At 48.1% G+C, this 21,394-nt stretch overlaps 1 protein-coding gene across 2 annotated transcripts in view; it reads left to right on the top strand.

The window, feature by feature from the left end:
* The first annotated feature begins 4,517 nt into the window (after nucleotides 1-4,517).
* The window catches only part of stk26 (serine/threonine protein kinase 26), a 104,857-nt gene continuing 87,980 nt past the window's right edge, over nucleotides 4,518-21,394 (top strand). Inside the window, exon 1 of one of the 2 annotated variants that reach the window (XM_069893711.1) lies at nucleotides 4,518-4,892. In XM_069893711.1, coding sequence (XP_069749812.1) covers nucleotides 4,857-4,892 — 36 coding nt within the window. In that variant the 5' untranslated portion in view covers nucleotides 4,518-4,856. The remainder of the gene's footprint in view (nucleotides 4,893-21,394) is intronic. The other variant, XM_069893715.1, reaches the window with a different exon arrangement.

The following is a 21,394-nucleotide window of genomic DNA, read 5'->3' as shown; positions in this document are numbered from 1 at the left end:
TACCTTTTCCCCTATTTTATCTAGCTCTATCTTAATTCAATCTGGTTTTTCCCTTGTCTGATAAAAATCTGATAAATACCTTAATTGTGCTGCTTTATAATAATTTTTAAAGTTTGGTAACTGCAAACCACCTTGGTTGTACCTCTCTGTTAATTTATCTAATGCTAACCTCAGTTTTCCCCCTTTCCATAAGAATTTTCTTATTATTCTCTTTAGTTCATTAAAGAATTTCTCTGTTAAGGGAATTGGTAGCGATTGAAATAAGTATTGTATCCTTGGGAAGACATTAATTTTAATGCAATTTACCCTCCCTATCAATGTTAGCGGTAATTCTTTCCAATGTTCTAAGTTTTCCTGCAATTTCTTTATTAGTGGCTGATAATTTAATTTGTACAAGTGGCTTACATTATTATCTAATCTAATACTTAGGTATTGCATTGCTTGTGTTTGCCATTTAAATGGTGATACTTTTTAAAATTCTGTAAAATCCGTATTACTCATTGGCATCGCTTCACTTTTATTTGTGTTGATCTTGTACCCCGATATTTCTCCATATTTCTTCAATTTCCTATGTAGTTCTTTTATTGATATTTCTGGTTCTGTTAAGTATACTATGATGTCATCTGCAAATAAACTGATTTTATATTCCTCCTTTATTTTTATCCCTTTTATTTTATTTTCTGTTCTTATCAGTTCTGCCAGTGGTTCTATTGCTAAAGCGAACAGTGAGGGAGATAATGGACATCCCTGCCTAGTTGACCTACTTAATTTAAATTGGTTCGATACATATCCATTTACTGTTACCTTCACCAATGGTCCATTATATAATGCTTTAATCCAATTAATATATTTTTTCTGGTAGATTGAACCTCTGTAATACTTTTAATAATTAATTCCATTCTACCCTGTCAAAGGCTTTTTCTGCATCTGAGGCAACAGCCACTGATGGCTTCTTATTTCCTTGAACTGCATGAATTAGATTAATAAATTTACAGACATTATCCGCTGTTTGTCTTTTCTTAATAAATCCAATTTGATCTTGTTTTACTATTTTTGGTATACAGTCGGCCAATCTGTTTGCTAATCGTTTTGCTATTGTCTTATAATCTGAATTAAGTAGAGATATTGGTCTATATGATGCTGGTCTATATGATCCTTCCCCGTCTTTGGTATTACTGTAATTATTGCTGTCTTACATAAATCTGGCAAGTTTTGTGTTTCTTCTATCTGGTTCATTACTTCCTGGAGAGGAGGAATTAATAACTCTTTAAATGTTTAAATCTTTAAATGTCCGTCCTCTTCAGGCATTTTATTGTTCGGCAGCTTTTTTAATATATCCTGTACTTCCTCTATTTCAAATGGTTTTATCAGTTTGTTTCGTTCCTCTTCTTGCAATTTCGGCAGTTCAATTTTAGCTAAAAACTATTTTATCATCTTTCCCCTCGTTCTCTGTTTGGTATAATTGTTCATAAAATTCCTTAAAGTTCTCATTAATCTCCATTGGATTATATGTAATTTGTTTGTCCTTTTTCCTTGATGCCAACACAGTTCTTTTAGCTTGTTCAGTTTTAAATTGCCAGGCTAAATTTTGTGTGTTTTTTCTCCTAGTTCATAATACTTTTGCTTTATTTTCATTATGTTCTTCTCCACCTTATACGTTTGTAATGTTTCGTATTTTATTTTTTGTCCGCCAATTCTCTTCTTTTTGTTATATCATTCCTTGTGGCTACTTCCTTTTCTGTTCTTACTATCTCCCTTTCCAACTGTTCTATTTCCCGAATGTAGTCCTTTTTCATCTTAGTTACATAACTTATGAAGCCCTCTAATGAAGGCTTTCATTGCATTCCAAAATATAAATTTGTCTTTCACTGATTCAGTATTTATTTCAAAGTACATTTTAATTTAGTATTCAATAAACTCTCTAAATTCCTGCCTTTTAAGTAGCATGGACTTTAACCTCCATCTATATGTTCTTGCTGGGATGCTCTCCAGTTCTATTGCTAATAACAGGGGTGAATGATCAGATAGCAATCTAGCTTTTTACATTTAGTTTTCCTAATTCTCCCTTCAATATGGGCCGACAACAAAAACATATCAATCCTTGAGTATGTTTTATGCCTACTCGAATAATATGAGTATTCCTTTTCCCTTGGGTACTGCCTCCTCCATATATCCATGTTTCATTTCCTGCATTGATTTAACCATAAATTTGGCCACTTTATTCTTTTTGCTTGTCTTTTGTCCAGTTTTATCCAACATTGGATCCAAATTAAGGTTAAAATCCTCTCCTATCAATATATTCCCTTGCGTATCTACAATCTTCAAAAAAATATCTTGCATAAACTTTTGATCATCTTCATGAGGTGCATTTATATTGATCAAATTCCAAAATTCTGAATATATCTGACACTTTATCATTACATATCTCCCTGCTGGATCTATTATTTCCTCCTCTATTTTGATTGGTACATTTTTATTAATTAACATAACTACACCTCTAGCTTTTGAATTATATGATGCTGCCGCTAAGTGTCCTACCCAGTCTCTCTTTAATTTATTATGTTTCACTTCAGCACATATGCTATGTCTACTTTTTCTTTTTTCAGTAAATTTAATAGCCTCTTCCGTTTAATTTGGTTATGTGTTCCATTAATATTTATAGTCATATAATTCAACATGGCCATTTCATACCCTATTTACACCTCATTTCTGCTTCCTCACCACCACCATTCCCATTTCATCTCTCAGTTTTCCCTTTTTAAACTCAATGTATGACAACACATTTAAAACATAAAATACTTCAATAACTCCCCCATCCAATATTCTCTTAGCCCCAAATGTTTTTGCTTGTATCTGAGTTGCCCCTTATCCCTTGCCAGGCAACCACAACTCCCCTCTCCATTTGGATTGCGAACCTGCTTGCAAGCGTCAACTGATTTCACAGTGATGGTTATTCTCTCCCACCAACCACCCCCCCAAGAAAATCAGAGCAACATCTTGATAATCCGAGGATTTCCTGCATCTTGGAAACTGGTAAAACAACATCATTTATTGACTGAAATTACCAAATGTTACTTTTATCTTCAATGTTGATTCCGTCCCACCTTCAGACACAGAGGATGGAGGACTTCAACTTCATATACCAACTTCAATTGTCGTTGTTGAGGGCGAATGGCAGGAGTGGAGGGGTTGGGAGATGAGGTCGCGGTGGCAGAGGTAGAGATGAGTTGGTGATGAGATGGGGGGAAAAGAGGATTAGAGGGGGAGGGTGGAAACGAGAGAAAAGGGAGGAATGGAGAGGTTTAGAGAGGGAAAGGAGGGGGAGAGGGAGGGAAGGGAAAAGATGGAGAGAGAGGGAATGAGAGCGAGGGGAGGGAGACAGAGGAAGGGAAGGAAAGAGAAAGATGGAGATGGAAAGAGAGGGAGGGGAGGGAGAGAGAGGGATGGAAGGAAAGAGAAAGATCAGGGGAGAGAGAGATGGAGGGAGAGGGAATGAGAGCGAGGGGAGGGAGACAGAGGAAGGGAAGGAAAGAGAAAGATGGAGATGGAAAGAGAAGGAGGGGAGGGAGGGAGAGAGAGGGATGGAAGGAAAGAGAAAGATCAGGGGAGAGAGGGATGGAAGGAAAGAGAAAGATCAAGGGAGAGAGAGGGAAAGAGAAAGATGGAAAAGGAAAGGGAGGGGAGGGAAGGAAAGAGAAAGATGGAGAGGGAAAGAGAGAGAGGGATGGAAGGAAAGAGAAAGATGGAGAAGGAAAGGGAGGGGAGGGAAGGAAAGAGAAAGATGGAGAGGGAAAGAGAGAGGGATGGAAGGAAAGAGAAAGATGGAGAAGGAAAGGGAGGGGAGGGAAGGAAAGAGAAAGATGGAGAGGGAAAGAGAGAGGGATGGAAGGAAAGAGAAAGATGAAGGGAGGGAAAGAGAAGGAGGGGAGGGAGAGAGAGGGATGGAAGGAAAGAGAAAGATCAGGGGAGAGAGGGATGGAAGGAAAGAGAAAGATCAAGGGAGAGAGAGGGAAAGAGAAAGATGGAAAAGGAAAGGGAGGGGAGGGAAGGAAAGAGAAAGATGGAGAGGGAAAGAGAGAGAGGGATGGAAGGAAAGAGAAAGATGGAGAAGGAAAGGGAGGGGAGGGAAGGAAAGAGAAAGATGGAGAGGGAAAGAGAGAGGGATGGAAGGAAAGAGAAAGATGGAGAAGGAAAGGGAGGGGAGGGAAGGAAAGAGAAAGATGGAGAGGGAAAGAGAGAGGGATGGAAGGAAAGAGAAAGATGAAGGGAGGGAAAGGGAGGGAGGGGAGGGAGAGAGAGGGATGGAAGGAAAGAGAAAGATGAAGGGAGATGGAAAGGGAAGGAGGGAGAGAAAGGGATGGAAGGAAAGAGAAAGATGAAGGGAGAGGGAGAGAGGGATGGAAGGAAAGAGAGAGAGAAAGGAAGGAAGGCAGGGAGAGAGGGAGAGAGAGAGACGACTAGCAACTGGGGGAAGAACCGAGTTGGGAAAGTGACCTCCCCGTGACGTGCCTGGAGTTTGCAGCAACTCCACCCAACACACACAGAAGAGCAGGCAGCTCAGCCCGGAGGCCGGAGCTGAAGACAACTGAGCAACATGTAAGCACTCCCACGGCAGTTCCTTGGGCAAGAGGGAGAGCAGCAGAGCGAGGCGAAACAGGGACAAAGTTGGCGAACTTTGCTAAAGGAGGGTCCGGCTGGGCGAGCGAGCAAGTGGCCGCAGCGCAGAGTTCAGCGGCGATCCCTCCCTCCCTCGCTCAGTGCGTGGAGCTGAGCGGCGGCTTGGAGCCGGAGGAAAGCGAGCAGCAGCGGGCGGCAGTGCCGGGCCGGGCCGGCGAGCCCCGCAAGGGCTCAGGACCATGGCTCATTCGCCGGTGACGGTTCCGGGGATGCAGGTAAGGCCCGGATCCGGCGGGACAAACCCCTCAGAGCCGGCCAGGCCGGCCGGCAGAAGGGCAAACCGAGGTCCCGGCGAAGCAAGACGTTCCCGAGACCCTACACCCCCCATACCCCAACCCGAGACCCTACACCCCCCATACCCCAACCCGAGACCCTACACCCCACCCCCCGGGACCCAACGCCCCCCCCCCCCCGGGACCCAACGCCCCCCCGGGACCTTACGCACCACCCCGGGACACTACGCACCATGACACCCTACACCCTCCACCCCCCCATCGGGACCCTGAGACCCCCTCACCCCCCCGGGACCCTGAGACCCCCTCACCACCCCGGGACCCTGAGACCCCCTCACCCCCCCGGGACCCTGAGACCCCCTCACACCCCGGGACCCTGAGACCCCCTCACCCCCCCGGGACCCTGAGACCCCCTCACCCCCCCGGGACCCTGTGACCCCCTCACCCCCCCCCGGGACCCTGTGACCCCCTCACCCCCCCCAGGACCCTGACCCCCTCATCCCCCCGGGTCCCTGAGACCCCCTCACCCCCCCGGGACCCTGAGACCCCCTCACCCCCCCGGGACCCTGTGACCCCCTCACCCCCCCCAGGACCCTGACCCCCTCATCCCCCCGGGTCCCTGAGACCCCCTCACCCCCCCGGGACCCTGAGACCCCCTCACCCCCCAGGACCCTGTGACCCCCTCACCCCCCGGGACCCTGTGACCCCCTCACCCACCCGGGACCCTGTGTCCCCCTCACCCCCCCGGGACCCTGAGACCCCCTCACCCCCCCGGGACCCTGAGACCCCCTCACCCCCCCCGGGACCCTGAGACCCACTCACCCTCCCGGGACCCTGAGACCCCCTCACCCCCCGGGACCCTGAGACCCCCTCACCCCCCCGGGACCCTGAGACCCCCTTACCCCCCCCCGGGACCCTGAGACCCCCTCACCCCCCCGGGACCCTGAGACCCCCTCACCCCCCCGGGACCCTGAGACCCCCTCACCCCCCCGGGACCCTGAGACCCCCTCACCCCCCCGGGACCCTGAGACCCCCTCACCCCCCCGGGACCCTGAGACCCCCTCACCCCCCCGGGACCCTGAGACCCCCTCACCCCCCCGGGACCCTGAGACCCCCTCACCTCCCCGGGACCCTGAGACCCCCTCACCTCCCCGGGACACTGAGACCCCCTCACCCCCCGGACCCTGAGACCCCCTCACCCCCCCGGGACCCTGAGACCCCCCTCACCAACCCGGGACCCTGAGACCCTCTCACCCCCCGGGACCCTGAGACCCCCTCACCCCCCGGGACCCTGAGACCCCCTGACTCCCCGGGACCCTGTGACCCCCTCACCCCCCCCCCCGGGACCCTGTGACGCCCTCACCCCCCCCCGGGACCCTGTGACCCCCTCACCCCCCCCGGGACCCTGTGACCCCCTCACCCCCCCCAGGACCCTGTGACCCCCTCACCCCCCCCAGGACCCTGTGACCCCCTCACCCCCCCCGGGACCCTGTGAACCCCTCACCCCCCCGGGACCCTGTGACCCCCCTCACCCCCCCAGGACCCTGTGACCCCCCTCACCCCCCCGGGACCCTGTGACCCCCCTCACCCCCCCGGGACCCTGTGACCCCCTCACCCCCCCGGGACCCTGTGACCCCCTCACCCCCCCGGGACCCTGTGACCCCCTCACCCCCCCCGGGACCCTGTGACCCCCTCACCCCCCCCGGGACCCTGTGACCCCCTCACCACCCCCGGGACCCTGTGACCCCCTCACCCCCCCGGGACCCTGTGACCCCCTCACGCCCCCGGGACCCTGTGACCCCCTCACCCCCCCCCCGGAACCCTGAGACCCCCTCACCCCCCCCGGGACCCTGAGACCCCCTCACCCCCCCCCGGGACCCTGAGACCCCCTCACCCCGAGACCCAGTACCCCACCCTCCCAATACTCCAGATCAAATTTTTACTGAAATATTTTGCTTGTGAAAAATTGTCATTGGCCCATTTCCTTTGGAGTTATGAAACCGTGCACATAATGAGTCAATTCGGGACGATTAAAACAGTGGTTTTCAAACGTTTTCTTTCCCCTTGTACACCATCTTAAGTAATTCCTTACTAATCATGAAGCACCTATGGTGTATGGGTTATGTGAGTGGAAAGGAAATGTTTGAAAACCACTGATCTGGTTCATTGCTTCTCCATACGAGAGCAACCCTATATGGCTGATCTCAACAGCCTGAAGAAATTCTCACTTTTCAGATACTTATCCCACACCCTGTTGAACGCTACCATTGAACCTGGCTCCCAGACACCCATTCCTGATCTGAACCAATCACTGGCGAAAATGTTTCCCATCATGGCATTTTTGGTCCTTTTGGCAACCCATGTGACTCATGTTTATTGACCCTTCAACCAATGGGAACAGTTTTATCTATTCTGCTTGTATCCTACATACACCCCACCCTCTCCCTTTACCTTTTCATTCAGATGCCTGCCGACATTTTTCCATACCTAGATGAAGGGCTGAAGCCTGAAACATTGGTTATGTATCTTTATCTTTGGTACATAAAGTACACTGTTTAATCAGCTGAGTTTTTCCAGCTTTGTGTTTTCAACCACAGTGTCTACAGACTTGCAAGTTTTACTACTTTTAAATACTTCTCTCAGATTTCCCCCGCAACCTCCTCAGTGTAAAGAGATTGGTCCTCATTTTATCAGGCCTCTCCAGATCACTAAGGTTCTGGGGTAATTTCAGTAATCTGTACACATTGTGGCACTCAGAGTTTTTGAGCAAGGGCAGTGGTGTCGCTGAGTTTGACGGGGATGAGGGCAGTGCCTTTTGTGAAGTATCAAGTGGGGCAGTGTGTGCATGCAGCCAGGGGGGCTTTGGTGACCAAAGTAAGGGTGATGGGGGAGTTGTCCAGTGGGAAGTGATGTCCCTGGTCCTTCCCAGTAGGGTGAAGATTGGTGATGTTGGCCCTGAAGTGGATTGGGTCTTTGTTGATAGCAATTGCAGTGTTGTGGAAAATACTTTGAGTGTTTTGGCTTTGCCTGTGAATCTCATTTGTATCATTTCCCTCCATTATTCTTTCCATTGGCGTAAAAGGTCCCTCTTGCCTTTCTGGTAAGGTCTGTCTTCACCTTTAGCAAGGCGCTGCAGGTGAAGGTGTTCCCATGTGTCAGTAAAAGGACTGTCGATGTATTTCCAAGTCTTAGATACTCAAAATGGTACAGTAGGAGTTAAACAGGAGAGTCTGCAGATGCTGGGATTGTCGTGCAAAGCACGAAAGTGCTGGAGAAACTCAGCAGGCCACGCAGCATCTACAGGAAGTAAAGGGTAACCGACGCTCCGGGCCTGAGCCCTTCGTTGAGGTACGGGGTGGGGGGAGGGAGAAACAGAAAGCAAACAGGTATCTGGATAAAAAGGTGTAGGGATGAAAGGAGTGAGGAAGGGGCAAAGAGAGGGGGGAAGAATGGGAAGATGAGGACGAGGCCTTTTGAGTCTGGGCCTGGTCCAGGAGAGCAATGCCATTGGGTCTTTTCCCCAGGTGCAGAAATGTCACATTGGAGAGGACATGTGTTTAAGGAAGTGGTAGTGGTGGTGGTGGTGGTGGTGGGGGCGGGTTTTGTTATTCATTAAGTAGTAAAAAGTGGCCAGGTGTTAGTAATGGAAGCAGACACAATAGTAGCATTTAAGAGACTTTGAGATGGACATGTGACTATGGAGGGGTGTGGATCATTTGTGGAAGAGATATAGTTTATTTGATGTTCAGCATGTGGGCTCTATGATCTGTTCTATTACTCCCCCTCTACTGTTAACCTGCATTAAGGTGTGATTTCCAATGACTAAATTAACCAGCTTCTGTGCCTTGGGGATCTGGGAGGAAACTGGAGAAGGTGCAAACTCACCTCACAGTCACTGGGAGAAGATGCAAACTCCACGCCGTCAGCACCCGAGGTCAGGAATTAATCTGGGTCTCTGGAGTGGTGAGGAAGTGGCGATGACGGCACCAAGCTGTGGCTGTGCGTGACTTGAGGGGGAACCTTAGAGCGATGATGCTTCCCCATCCCTGCTCCCCTTGATTGGAGTCGAGGCAGGTTGCGGAGGGGTTGTCGGACTAACCACACAGCACAGAAGCAGGCCCTTCTGCTCAACTTGTCTGTGCCAACCAAGTTGCTTAGCTGCTTACAAGCCCTGTTTACCTGCATTCAGCCCATACCCGTCTAAACCTTTCCAATTCATGTATTGTCTAAATGTCTTTCAAACACTGGAATTGAAACCCCTTCTGACACTTCATGTGGCAATTTGTTTTGCATTCTCTTTCTGGAAAAAAACCTGCCCCTCAGATTCCTTTTAAATCAGTCACCTGGCGCCTCAAACCAATGCCCTCAAACTTTAAACTCCTTTTTCCTTGGGAAAAGACTTATTTAAGCCCGACCTGATTTTATACATCTCCAGGTCCACCCCTCAGCCTCTCACTCCAGCACAGCCATTCTCAATGGGGGCCCTATGCACCCCCACAGGGGCCATAATTGATTTATGTAGTCGGTTTGAGAGAAGTAGGGGAAGAAGTCAAAACCTCTCTGCTTCACAAAGAACGAGGCCCATAAACTTTGAGCAGAGTCCTGGGGTGTGGGTGGGGGTGCGGGTGGGGGTGGGGGGGGCAGAGCTGTAAAAAATGTTTGGAATGGCTCCCCCTCCCCTCTTTACCCCCCCCCCCCCCCCACACTCAAAACCCCAGTTCATCTGGTCTCTCCCTGCAATTTAAGAATTCCAGTCTTGACTATATGCAATTTGTTGGTGGGCAGGGTGGAAAAAAAGGAATATTTAGTTGGGAAATGTCTACAGAGGTGTGGTGGAAAGTGTGCTGGCCAGTTGCATCACCAATACCCTGAGCATAAAGCTCTCCAAAAAAGTAGTGGACACAGCCCAGGGCATCACAGGCAAAACCCTCCCCACTATTGAGTACGTCTACAGGGATCGCTGCCGGCGGAGAGCAGCAGCAATCATCGAAGACCCTCACCACCCAGCACATGTTCAGTTCTCGCTGGTGCCATCAGGAAAAAGTTCTAGGTGCCACAAAGCTTGCTCCACCAGGTTCAAGAACAGCTGCTATTCCTCCTCCATCAGACTCCTCAACGACAAAAATGGAGACTAATTTAAGAACTCTTTTTTGATTTTCTTTGCCCTCCCTGTATTGCACAGTCAGTTTGTTTGCATTCATTATCTGTTTATAGTTCTTTTAATCGTTAAATTTTCATGCTTTGTGCAGTTAATTTTTACACTACCAGTTAGTGGGAATTCTGCCGTGTCTGCAGGAGAAAGGAATCTCAGGGATGTATGAGATGTCATGTATGTATTCTGACAATAAATCAGTAAATATGAGTGATAAGGGACAGAATGCTACAACTGATGTTTATGTCTCAAAATGGATTGATGGAAATGCAAGAGGTAGTACTGGGGGAGAGAGGGTGACAGAAGGTGTCTCTCACTGCAGAGGCGGTCTGATCATCTCAAAATTCAAGATTCAATTGACTATCATAGAAATAAAACAGTGTGATATTACATGACATTTCTTTTTGACTGCTGTAAGGCAGACAGATTTGCCACCAGCAGGAATTGCCTAAGTGCCTCTTACAGTTAGAGACAGAGAGAAGCAAAGGAGAGTTTCCCCCCCCCCCCCCCCAGAGTCACCGAGTGGCCGTAGATTTGCTTCCGCAACCCCCTCCAGCCACACAGAGTCCGATTCAAAACATCTTCCAACGTTTTGTGCTTTTATTTCTGTTGTCTACAGGTTATATTTTGGTTTTGTGCTAAAAGTGGATTATTTGGTTACTTTTGCAGGGGCCTTGCAGGGTTCCACTGGGCTGTGACTGTTTCCTATGGTGTAAGAATGCCTGGAATTGCTGTGTCTTATGCAGAGGCTGGGAAATAGAAACCAGGCAGCAGCAGTTGAAAGTTATTGGATAGGCTTGTTTGTTTGGGTGTGAGAGTTGGATGGGGTGGTGTGGAGAAGGAGCATGTCCCTCTCCTTGCTTGCACTTGATTGTATTTTCGAGTGTGTGCTGGGATAGTGGCTCTGACTCAACAGTTTAGATGTACAAGGCAAAAGTGGTGGTGTGCCACCAGGTGACTGCAGTGCAGCCAGAAGAGGCTCATGTTGAGAAACATTCGATTGGTCTGGGTTGTAACCTGTTGCACTGTTGAAATGTAGCTGGCTCTGTAAGGGCAGGCATTTCTACTGATGACAGGCCTGAATTGAATTGTTTATTGTCATGCATGAATATTGGTAAAATTTTGGAGTGCTATCCATACAAGTCAACTTATTCTTTAGTACAAAATAAAACAAAAGTATTGTTTTACAGCAAAAAAGTTCAATTTAAACAATGTGAAGGTAGCATAATTTTACCAATGAGGGGTCTGTTCAGTAATCTGATTCACAGTGTTGGAAAAACTGGTGGAGCATGTTTTCAAACTCTTTTGCCCACTGAGAGAGTGTGATTGGGTTGGGATGATTAGCCACATGAAGTATAAATGGCGTTGACAGAGAAGAGCAGCAATCATGATCCTCGTGGTCACTTGTAGTCTTGGGCAGAGCAGTAGCTACTACTCCTAATGATGATGTGTTTCTACACATTGTAGAATGTACATGTGGACCAAAATTCTTACTTGCCGCAGCCGAGGTACTGTGATGCATCGAAGCAGGTGACTTTTTATGGTGCATCTACAAAAATTGGTGAAAGACATCAGGGACATGCTGAACTTACTTATGTTTATAAGGAGTTTGAAATGTGCTTTCTTGAGCATGGTTGGCCCAAGAGAGATTTGGTGCTTCACCATCTCCAGCTCAGCACCATTGATGCAGACCAGCGAGTGTGCTGCACCCCACTTCATCAATTTAATAAGTAGCTCTTGTTAGAGAGTTGTCTGACACCTTGCCACTCAATTCTCTGTCTCCTACCTGTATACTGTCATGTCATTGTTCAAGATCCAACCCATGCTGATGGTGCCATCTGCAAACTAGTGAATGGAGTTAGTATTAATTTTTGATTTAGAGACAGCTCGTTAATGGGCCCTTCCAGACCACAAGTCAGTGCCACCCAAACATACCAAGTAACCTAACTTAATCCTGTTATGTTAATGGAGGGTGGGAGGAAACCCATGCAGACACTGGGAGAACACTACACTAACTGTGTTGAGGGAGTCCTGCACCAGTGAAGGGTTTGCTAGTTGAATTGGGGTGGGAACACCGACACCTTGCCTGCGATTTTGATGGGGGTGCTTTGGGGGATGTAAATGATCCCAGTGCAAGTCATGGGAATCTCCCCCAGGTATCCTGCAGTCTGTCTTTTCTTTCAGTAAAAACATGACACTGGAGAAATTCAGCAGGTCAAACAGGTCCTTTAAGTAGCAAAGGCAAAAATACAGAACTGACATTTCAGGCTTGAGCTCTTCATCAAGGTATGGAAAAATGTTGGCAGGCGCCCAAACAAAAGAGTGGGGGGGGGTCGCAAAGGAAGGAGGTGATAGGTGGAGAAGGGAGGGAGGGAGGGAACAGGGGGAGGAGGGATGGCTGGGTGAAGGGAGGAGGAAGGTGGGGAGGAGAGCTGGGAGGAGGAGGGTGGAGGGGAGAGCAGGTTAGCAGAAACGAGAAAAGTCGAGGTTGATGCCATCAGGGTGGAAGTTACCCAGATGGAAAATTGTGTTGTTCCTTCAATTTGCAGGTTGAATTGGTGGGATAGTAAATAAGGACATAGATAGACCTTTCGCCCCCCCGCCCCCCATTTCTGACCTCCCCAGTCCTTCAAATCACCCTAATACCCTCCACTCTGAGTCCCACTCTGACCCCTACTTGGTCTTTACTATCCCCTCTGACCTTCCCTTCTCTGAGACAGAACACTCGGTCCTCAGCAGAGGCCTTACTTTCGTCTCCCTCTGCCCACACCTTAATGAGTTCTACGCACACCACAATCCCATGAGTTTGGCATTGTTCTGTCACCTCCATCTCTGGGCTCTCTTCAATGACCACAATTCTCCACCCCTCCCTCCCACTCAAGACCCCTTCTCCTGCTTTAAACCTTTTTCCTCATCCTGGACACCTTGTCCTGGCCAGCTGCCCACTCTGGACCTTTTTATTTCCAACTGCTGCCAAGGCATCAACTGTCTCAACTTCACCACCCACCCCCCCCCCCCTCTGTATTCTCATCTTACTTCCTCCGAACGCACTGCCCTCCACTGTCTCACAACAATCCCAACCTCACCATCAAACCTGCAGAATAAGGTGGTGCAGTTGTGGTCTGACCACTGACCTCTATCTTGCTAAGGCCAGGTGAGAGCTCTCTTACCCTCCCCTCCACAGGACCCCATCATAGCACATCAAGCCACTGTCTCCAACACTGTCTCCAACCTTATCACCAATGGTCACCTCCCTCCCACAGCTGCCAACCTCATTGTCTCCCATCCCCGCACTGCTCATTTCTACCTTCTGCACACGATATACAAACCCATCCATCCAGGTAGACCCATTGTTTCTGCCCGCTCTTGCCCCACTGAACTAGTTTAATCTTACCTTGACTCTTATCTTTTCTCCTTTGGTCCAATCCCTCCCCACCTACATCCTCGGCTCCTCAGATTCCTTCCATCCCTTCAATGACTTCAGATTCCATGAACTGGACCACCTCATCTTCACGATGGATGTCTGATCCTTTTATACTTCTAGCCTCCATACAGAAAGTGTTAAAACACTTTGCTTCTTCCTGGACCAGAGGTCCAACAAGTCACCCTCAACCACCACCCTCCTCCGCCTGACAGAACTTCAACTCGCGTTAAACAACTTGTCCTTTAACTTATTTCACTTCTTCCAGATCAAAGGGAGTATCCATAGGTCCCAGCTACACCTGCCTGTTTGTGGGCTTTGTGGAGCAATCCATGCTGCAAGCCTACACAGGAAAGACCCCTCAACTCTTCCTCTGGTATATCAGCAACTAGATTGGGGCTGCCTCATGCACCCACGATGAGCTTATTCACTTCGCGACCAACTTCAAATTCTCCTAGTCCATCTTTGACAACATTCTCCCCTTCCTGGAGCTCTCCGACTCCATCTCAGGTGATGAGCTTTCCATCGACATATACAACGAACCCTCTAATTTCCACAACTACCTGGACTACACTTCTTCACACCCTGTCCCCTACAAAGATTCTATCCCCTTCTCTCAATTTCTCCGTCTCCGCCGCATCTGTTCCCAAGATAAGGTTTTCTAGTCCAGATCTTCCGAAATGTCTGCCTTCTTCCACAAACATGGCTTCCCCTCCACCGCTATCAGGTCAGCCCTCACCCACACCTCCTCCATTTCCCGCTCATCTGCCCTGGTTCCCTCTGCCCCCAGATGCAACAAGCATAGAATCCCCCTCATCCTCACCTACCACATCACCAGACTCCCCATCCAGTGCATTATCCACTGGAATTTCTGGCGCTTTCAACAGAATCCCATCACCAGACACATCTTTCTCTTTTCTGCCTTTCTAGGGGCCGCTCCCTCCGTGACTTCCTTGTATACTCATCCCTCCTCACCAATCCCTCCCTTGGCACCTTCCCTTGTGACACACGCCCACACCTCCTCCATCACTACAGTCCGGGACCCTAAACAGGCCTTGCAAATGAAGCAACTCTTTGCTTGCGTATCTGGAGCACTGATTTACTGCATCCGGTGCACCCTTTGTGGCTGCCTCTACATCGGAAAGACTGGGCACAGATTGGGAGATCGCTTTGCTAAGCACCTTTGCTCCGTCCGCCTCAGTGACAGAGAGCTCCCAGTAGCCAACCATTTCAGTTCTGCGTCGCACTCCCATGCTCACATGTCTGTCCATGGCCTCATGTACTGTCCCATCAAGACTACCATCAAATTGGAGGAACAACACCTGATTTTCCGTCTGGGTGCTCTCCACGCAGAAGGCAATAACGTCCACTTTTTGCTAACCTGCTCCCCTCTTCCCCTTCCCCTTTACAGTTCTCCTCCCTCCCTTCACCCCGCCATCCCTTCTTCCCTTGATTGCTACTGTCCCTCCCTCCTCCACCTATCTCCTCCTACCTTTGCAACCACCCCTCCCTCTCCCCACTCTTTTTGTTTGGACGCCTGCCGACATTTTTCCATTCCTCGATGAAGGGCTCAAGCCCGAAACGTCGGTTATGTATTTTTGCCATTACTCTATAAAGGGCACTGCTTGGCCTGCTGAGTTTCTCCAGCTTTGTGTTTTTATTTCAACCACAGTGTCTGCAGATTTTCATCTTTTTTATCTTTTTGATCATTTGTGGTCCTGTTGTTGCTGCGTGAAAATGGTCTGTGGCGTTCCCTGCGTCAGTAGCCGGCACCCTGTAGTAGTCACCACCATTCCAGTAATCCACAAACTACATAACGGTGCACCCATTTAAAGTGTGGGGCTGGATTCTGTGGATTCTTGGTCTGTGCTCCAACTTCCCACTCCTCAATTCCACTTTCTTCAGCTCAATTTCTAAAAGCATTTAAACATTCAGCAGAGATTTGGTTTAAAAAAAACAAGCATCCTGGCTGGGAAGTGAGAAGATGGGAGCAGCCCCATTGCCATTACAGTTAGTGCAACTCCATTACAGCGTCAGCAATTGGGACCGGACCAGGGTTTGAATTCCCCCACTATCTGTAAGGAGTTGGTACGTTGTCCCCCATGTCTGCTTGGGTTTTCTCCGGGGATTCCTGTTTCCTCCCACCCTTCAAAACGTACTGAGGTGTACATTGGTCAGCACGGACTCGTTGACCGAAATAGCCTGTTTCCGTGCTGTATGTCTAAATTTTAACGAGTGCTATAGTAATGGAACATTGTTTGAAGTGGAACTTGCAAAGGGGTGAATCATTTTCCTTGCACAGACACTCCACCCAACCTTACGTTGTGTGCATTGGAAGTGTACTCTGTCACTGTGTGTAACACTGACAGCGACTCCTGTGTCTGTTCATTAGGGATGTCAATGACTCTGGCCTCTTGTGTGCATGTGTGTATCACTCCACTTATGACTCACGTTGAGTTAAAGCAGTGAATGGAGGCCTGATATGGGGAAGGGCATGTGTGGGAGGTGGGGAAATGGAGAAAGGGACTGGGTAACAGAATCGGTAAGAAGTAAGTGGCTGATTGGAGAGGGAGAGAGAAAGGAGGGACTTGAGGGAGGAATTTAATGGAAACTGAGAAGCCAATGTTAATACTGACTGGTGAAGAAATTCAGTGGAGGATGACCAAACCCGTACATTGAGAGAGCAACCCCTGGTTCTCAAAATGAGGATAGAGGGTGTCATAAATTGGGGAAAAAAGAGGGCATAGGGAATATAAAGTGGAACCTGAAATGGCTGAAGTGATCAGAGCAAAAAATGGAGACGAGTTTCTTGGCCAAGGTCACACGTGAGGCACTGGGTGTAACCATGCGCACAGAGGCAGAGGAATTTGCTAATACAGCAGTGGCATTGGATAGGACGTGCATGGAGAGGAGAGTGGTAGTTCTCAAAACAGGCTCTCCTAATCACATAATCCGAGTTGTTGGTACTGGGGCAATTTCCTCCACCTGCCGCCCACCTCCCCTCGCTCATTCCTTCTGTCCTGCTCGTGAGCTTTGGGATTTCCCCCTCGCCAAAACCTTATTTTTCTGTGCTCCCTCCTGCAGGATAACCTAAAAGCCTTAATGATCCAGCTCCTGGAATACCTGCCCCTCCCCCACCCCCCCAGTTATGTGACAACTGTAATTGTCTGATTGTACTCTTAGGCCACTTTACTGAGTTAATGATTTATTCTTTGATGCAAACATAGAATTAGTCATGTTGATGAGCATCGAGCAGAGCCAGGGCCCTGAAGAGCGAGAGGCCACGTTCCAAAACCCTGGTCTCGTCGTCGTCCTTTAAGCTGCTCATTGTTCTTGAAGTTGTGTGGTCACTGGTTTGAGATGAGTGATCCCTCAGCTCTGACAGGAGGCAACAGCCCAGCACAAGCCAACAGGAAATTGCATGCTTTGTAGATCAGGAAGAAGCCTCCACAGATCATAGTGGCTAAATGCCCTTGATGTTAAATGAAACTAATTTACAGTCTAAGCTCCTTGTTTTGTGCCATACCTGAGCTTTAGCACGTCATCTGAGGCTGAAATTCAGCTCTTTTTTTTAAGGAGGTGCAGAGCACAAGACTTATTACTCGAGGTGGATCTTGGCAAGGAACATTCTATTTCCGTATTCCAGGAACAGAAGCCGATAGATGGGCAAAGACAAAGTAATGGAAATGCACAGAGCTGCGGGTGATGCCACCTTGCTCTCGGTGTCTGGGGCAACCGACTGCTCTTTGCACTGAGCTAGGGGTTGAGGCAGACCAGGGCTGAGGAGAGACCTCAACCAGAAGATCAGTTGTTTACACTAACACTTCCGAAATACGGCACAGGAAGGGGGAGGCTATTGGTTTCAACATCCTGAAGCAGTCAAAAGTATTTCAAATTAAGAAAGTGTAGAATGTAATAAGGAAGCAAAAGTAAGAGTAGGGTATTTGTGCATCTTCCCCATGTCGTAAAATCCAGGTTGACTTGATCAAGTTCAAGTTTATATGTCTGTCCATATACAACCTAACCAGTGTTTCTCTGGACCACAGTGTGCAGTGCACACACAGCCTATAGTAATCACTTATATACATAAAGATATAATATAAACTAATTATATGTAAATATTTTGGGATGATTTACTATGTTACAGGATACTGTTCCTCAACCTCACAGCCTGTAGGAAGAAACTATTTCCCAGCTTGGCAGTCCTGATTTTAATGCTCTCTGCATCCTTTAGTATCTAAACATTGTTGATCTCGATCCAGTGTGTACAAGGATTCCTGATGCTATTTATGTCATGTACACAAAATGTACAGAAACCGGTCCCTTGTTAGCTCCATAAAGATGCTGTTAATGCAGTGGACATTGACTGTCCATGGATTCTGCCTTCTCCTTCGATGCCACCTGCCCCCACCACACCCTCATAGTATGTTGTCTGTGGATTTGGCCAGTTGCAAAGGAATGTTGAAATGAGGAAGGGACGAAGGTGGGGGGGGGGGGGGGGGGGAGGGGTTACAGAGATCGGAGGCACAAAAAAAGTCTCTAATCAAAGTGGCTCTCATTTTTCTGGGATCTTCCTGTGCTACGGTGAATAGATGTGCTGTTTCAAGGTGTGGGAGGGGAAAGATGCTCAACAACACACGAATCTTCGCAGTTGTGCAGACACTTTGTTTTAGCAACCAATCAACAGACGTCGAGGGGGCGAATGTCCTGAACAGACTACTACAAGTACCCAAGTGTGTGGGTAAGGGCAGAACTAAGTGGAGCTAACGGGAATGTGAGGAGAATAAAATGGGATCAGAGCAAATCGGCAGTGGGCTGGAGGTCCTGCTCACCGATCTCTGATGTTGTGGATTTTCTAACTGAGACAGCTTCAATCAGTTTTGCTCAACAAGCACTGGGGGTGGGGGGCGGCGGAGGGGGGAGTGGGCGAACTGAGTGATGTGCGGGAGACCTGAAGATGCAGCTGGACTGCATGTGAAAATAACCAAGCCTTCATTCAGTGAGTCAAGAATGAGGCAGGGGTGATGGAATGGAGCAGCGTGGCAAAGACGTTGCTGAGATGTTGGCTCTTCACACAGTAGATGCAGCAGCATGCTTCACCCAGCCGTGTTGAGATGTAAATGACCTCCTCTCTCTTCATCCTGTGCCAGGATTTGATGCTGGCTGGGTTCTGATGGCTTTTGATTTAAAATAAAGATCCGAGCTGTTCTTGTTTGCTCCCTGGCAACGGGGTAGAATGTAGCATTGCTGATTGAGCTAGGGCAGGCCATCTCCCTGCCCTGCTCAGCCCCAATGTCTGATGCAGGGGCAAAGGACTCCTTTGCTCTGCAGGCCACCGAGGTTTTCCTGGTCGTTCCGACAAATCAACGTGTTTCTCAGCCGTGCCCCTTTAGAGGCAGCCTCTCTTCCCATCTTATCTCCTGACCTATGCATTTCCAGATCTGTAGGCACACCCTCTTGTACCATAATACTTCACACAAGAAAATTGTCAACTTGCCAACATTTTTTTGCCCAAAACAAAATGGTTTATTTCAAAAGACATACAGTGACACAAACCAGGATGTTTCAATGTCTCGATTAACTGAAATATATATGTCAGAGTATTTACTCATTTACAACTTTTCAGCAAGTCTCGCACATTCTGTGAGCAATGTGTTGGTTACTCATGTCTATCATTTCATTTTCTGTCCAATGGGATATTGTGGTAATTTAATTCACACCATTGTAGTGGTGTACCAGTGTGGCTAAAGCAAGTGAGAATGTCAGTGCATCTGTATATTGAATGCATGCATATGATAATGAACATGGGCATCTTCCAATCCCAGCAAGGTACTCAACACTAAAATCAGTTGTTGACAAGACCTAGTGATGTTTGAGGCAAATCATTGGGTTTATCTGTGTAATACCTGAAAATTTCATTCATCTTGGGCCTTGTTGGAACCTCAAAACTCCCATAAAAGGTTCCATTGTATGTGCCAGCCCATCTACAGAACAAAAGACTCCAGAGGCGAAAACAGTTAAGAATGGAGAGTTCAGTATTGGCCAGGATGCAGGGGAATCTTCCCCTCTCCTTCAGAATGATGTACCTGAAACCTCAGGAGGTAGGGAGCTGGCCTGTTGATTGACACCGCCTCTTCACGAAACTCACAGCGTGATCAGGGTTAACAGTTGCCAGGGGTTAAAGCCATCATCATTTGTCCTGTTCAACTTGCCAGTCGTGTTTTGTGCACTTCATCTGGCCATTGGAACGGTGCCAAGCCCCTGCAGCTGCCACTCCCAGTTGCGTCCGAACTGCAGTGCTGGCTTTCCTCTGTTGGTTGCTAGAGAAGACCTCGCTCTGCGGCCTTGCCTGAATTCTTGCTGGCTCAATTAAACAGAGTGCAGGAGAGGTGGGCCATCACCAGGAGCTGGTGCTTATTTGCTAGGTGTCATTGACCCTGGTGAAGATGGGAAGGTCTGGGCCATGAGCAGGTGGAACTGTAGCTCCCCAGTATAGGGGGTGGGGGGGGGGAGGGAGGGAATGAGGAGGTGGTGGGTGTTAGTAAAAGAATGGAGATCCATGATGACATGGCCATTTTATTTATCCACAGTAGTTTCGTTTCTAGCTGCAAAAGTAATTGGCTTATCAGTTGCAAAGTGCTACCTCCCCCCTCAACCAAGAAGTTTTGTCCAAGTATGGGGGAGGAGGAGTCATTTCTCATTGGTGGATGGACGGCCAACCTGTGGGAAGATGCACGTCTGTTGAATGTCCACAGGTTTTGTCAGGAACTCCTTCATGTAATCAGCTTGTGAGCATGTAGTTAAGAATTTTGCCTTCTGTCGACGCTCACAGAAGGCAGGGCTTGAACTCCTGGTCGAATGTTGTGGAATGGCGGTTGGGAGTCAGCTGCATTGATGAGGAATTCCAGAGATGTGAAGCACAAGGTCCAGGTACATAGAACCTTACAGGCCCTTCAGCCGACAATGTTGTGCTGGCCTATGCAAACCTACTCCACAACAAATGTAATTGTCCCCTACCGCACACCCATGGCTAACATTGCATTTGGGTATATGACAAACTCTCCTCTTCATCTCAAGCAACCAGTATAGTAGGAATATTCCAGGCTGAGTTCCTGGGCCCACTTCTTGTTCAAGTACAAAAGAGCTCTGCACACGAGTAAAGGATATACTCTTATTGAGATTTACCAAAGCCAATATATTCCCTCCAGCACTCCCATCACTCCAAAAGCACCAAAAACTCCAAGACATTGGTTATGTAAGACTTGCAGATCATTGGACGCTGTTGCTTTTAAAACCTATTTTTAGCTGTTATGTCAGAATCAGAATTTATTATCAGGAATAAGTCATGAAATTTGTTGTTTTGCAACCTCACAGTGCAATAAATAAAAATACTGCTCGAAAAGTCAAAGTAAGGCAGTGTCTTTGGTTCATTGATCATTCAGTGGTATAATAAATTGCCCGGTGAGTTGGTTAGGTATTGGGTATAAAGAAAGACGAGAACCGGGATCCACTGAGATTAAAAGGTTGAGCAGAAACCAGGGCTCTGGATAGATAAAAGGGAGCACTGGAAAATTGAGTTGAGAAAGGGTGTGGGAACTGAAATCCCAGAAAGGTAAGAAGGAAGTGAGGGAAAAAGAACCCCAAAAAGATTTGAAGAGGGCAAGAGCCTATCTACTGGGTGGATACAAAGGAAGTTTGGTAAATGGGGTTTCAGAGAGACAAAGAAAGAGGGCTGCAAACTTTAGCTGGTGAGCTAGACGCAAAAAGGCCTGGACTTGTGAGGAATCGGATGGCTAATTAATGGAGCCTCACTCTATCTGGCAATTTCCTCAGCTGCTGCTTAGGACATGTGACAATTATGATCCTCTTGTGGCATGTCATAATGGAGATTGAATGTAAGCAGGTGGTTTA

This window comes from Narcine bancroftii, chromosome 8 (genome assembly GCF_036971445.1).
Source record: "Narcine bancroftii isolate sNarBan1 chromosome 8, sNarBan1.hap1, whole genome shotgun sequence".
Taxonomy (NCBI): Eukaryota; Metazoa; Chordata; class Chondrichthyes; order Torpediniformes; family Narcinidae; genus Narcine; species Narcine bancroftii.
The sequence above is the reverse complement of the archived record's forward strand: the minus strand, read 5'-3'. Positions and strand labels throughout refer to the sequence as shown.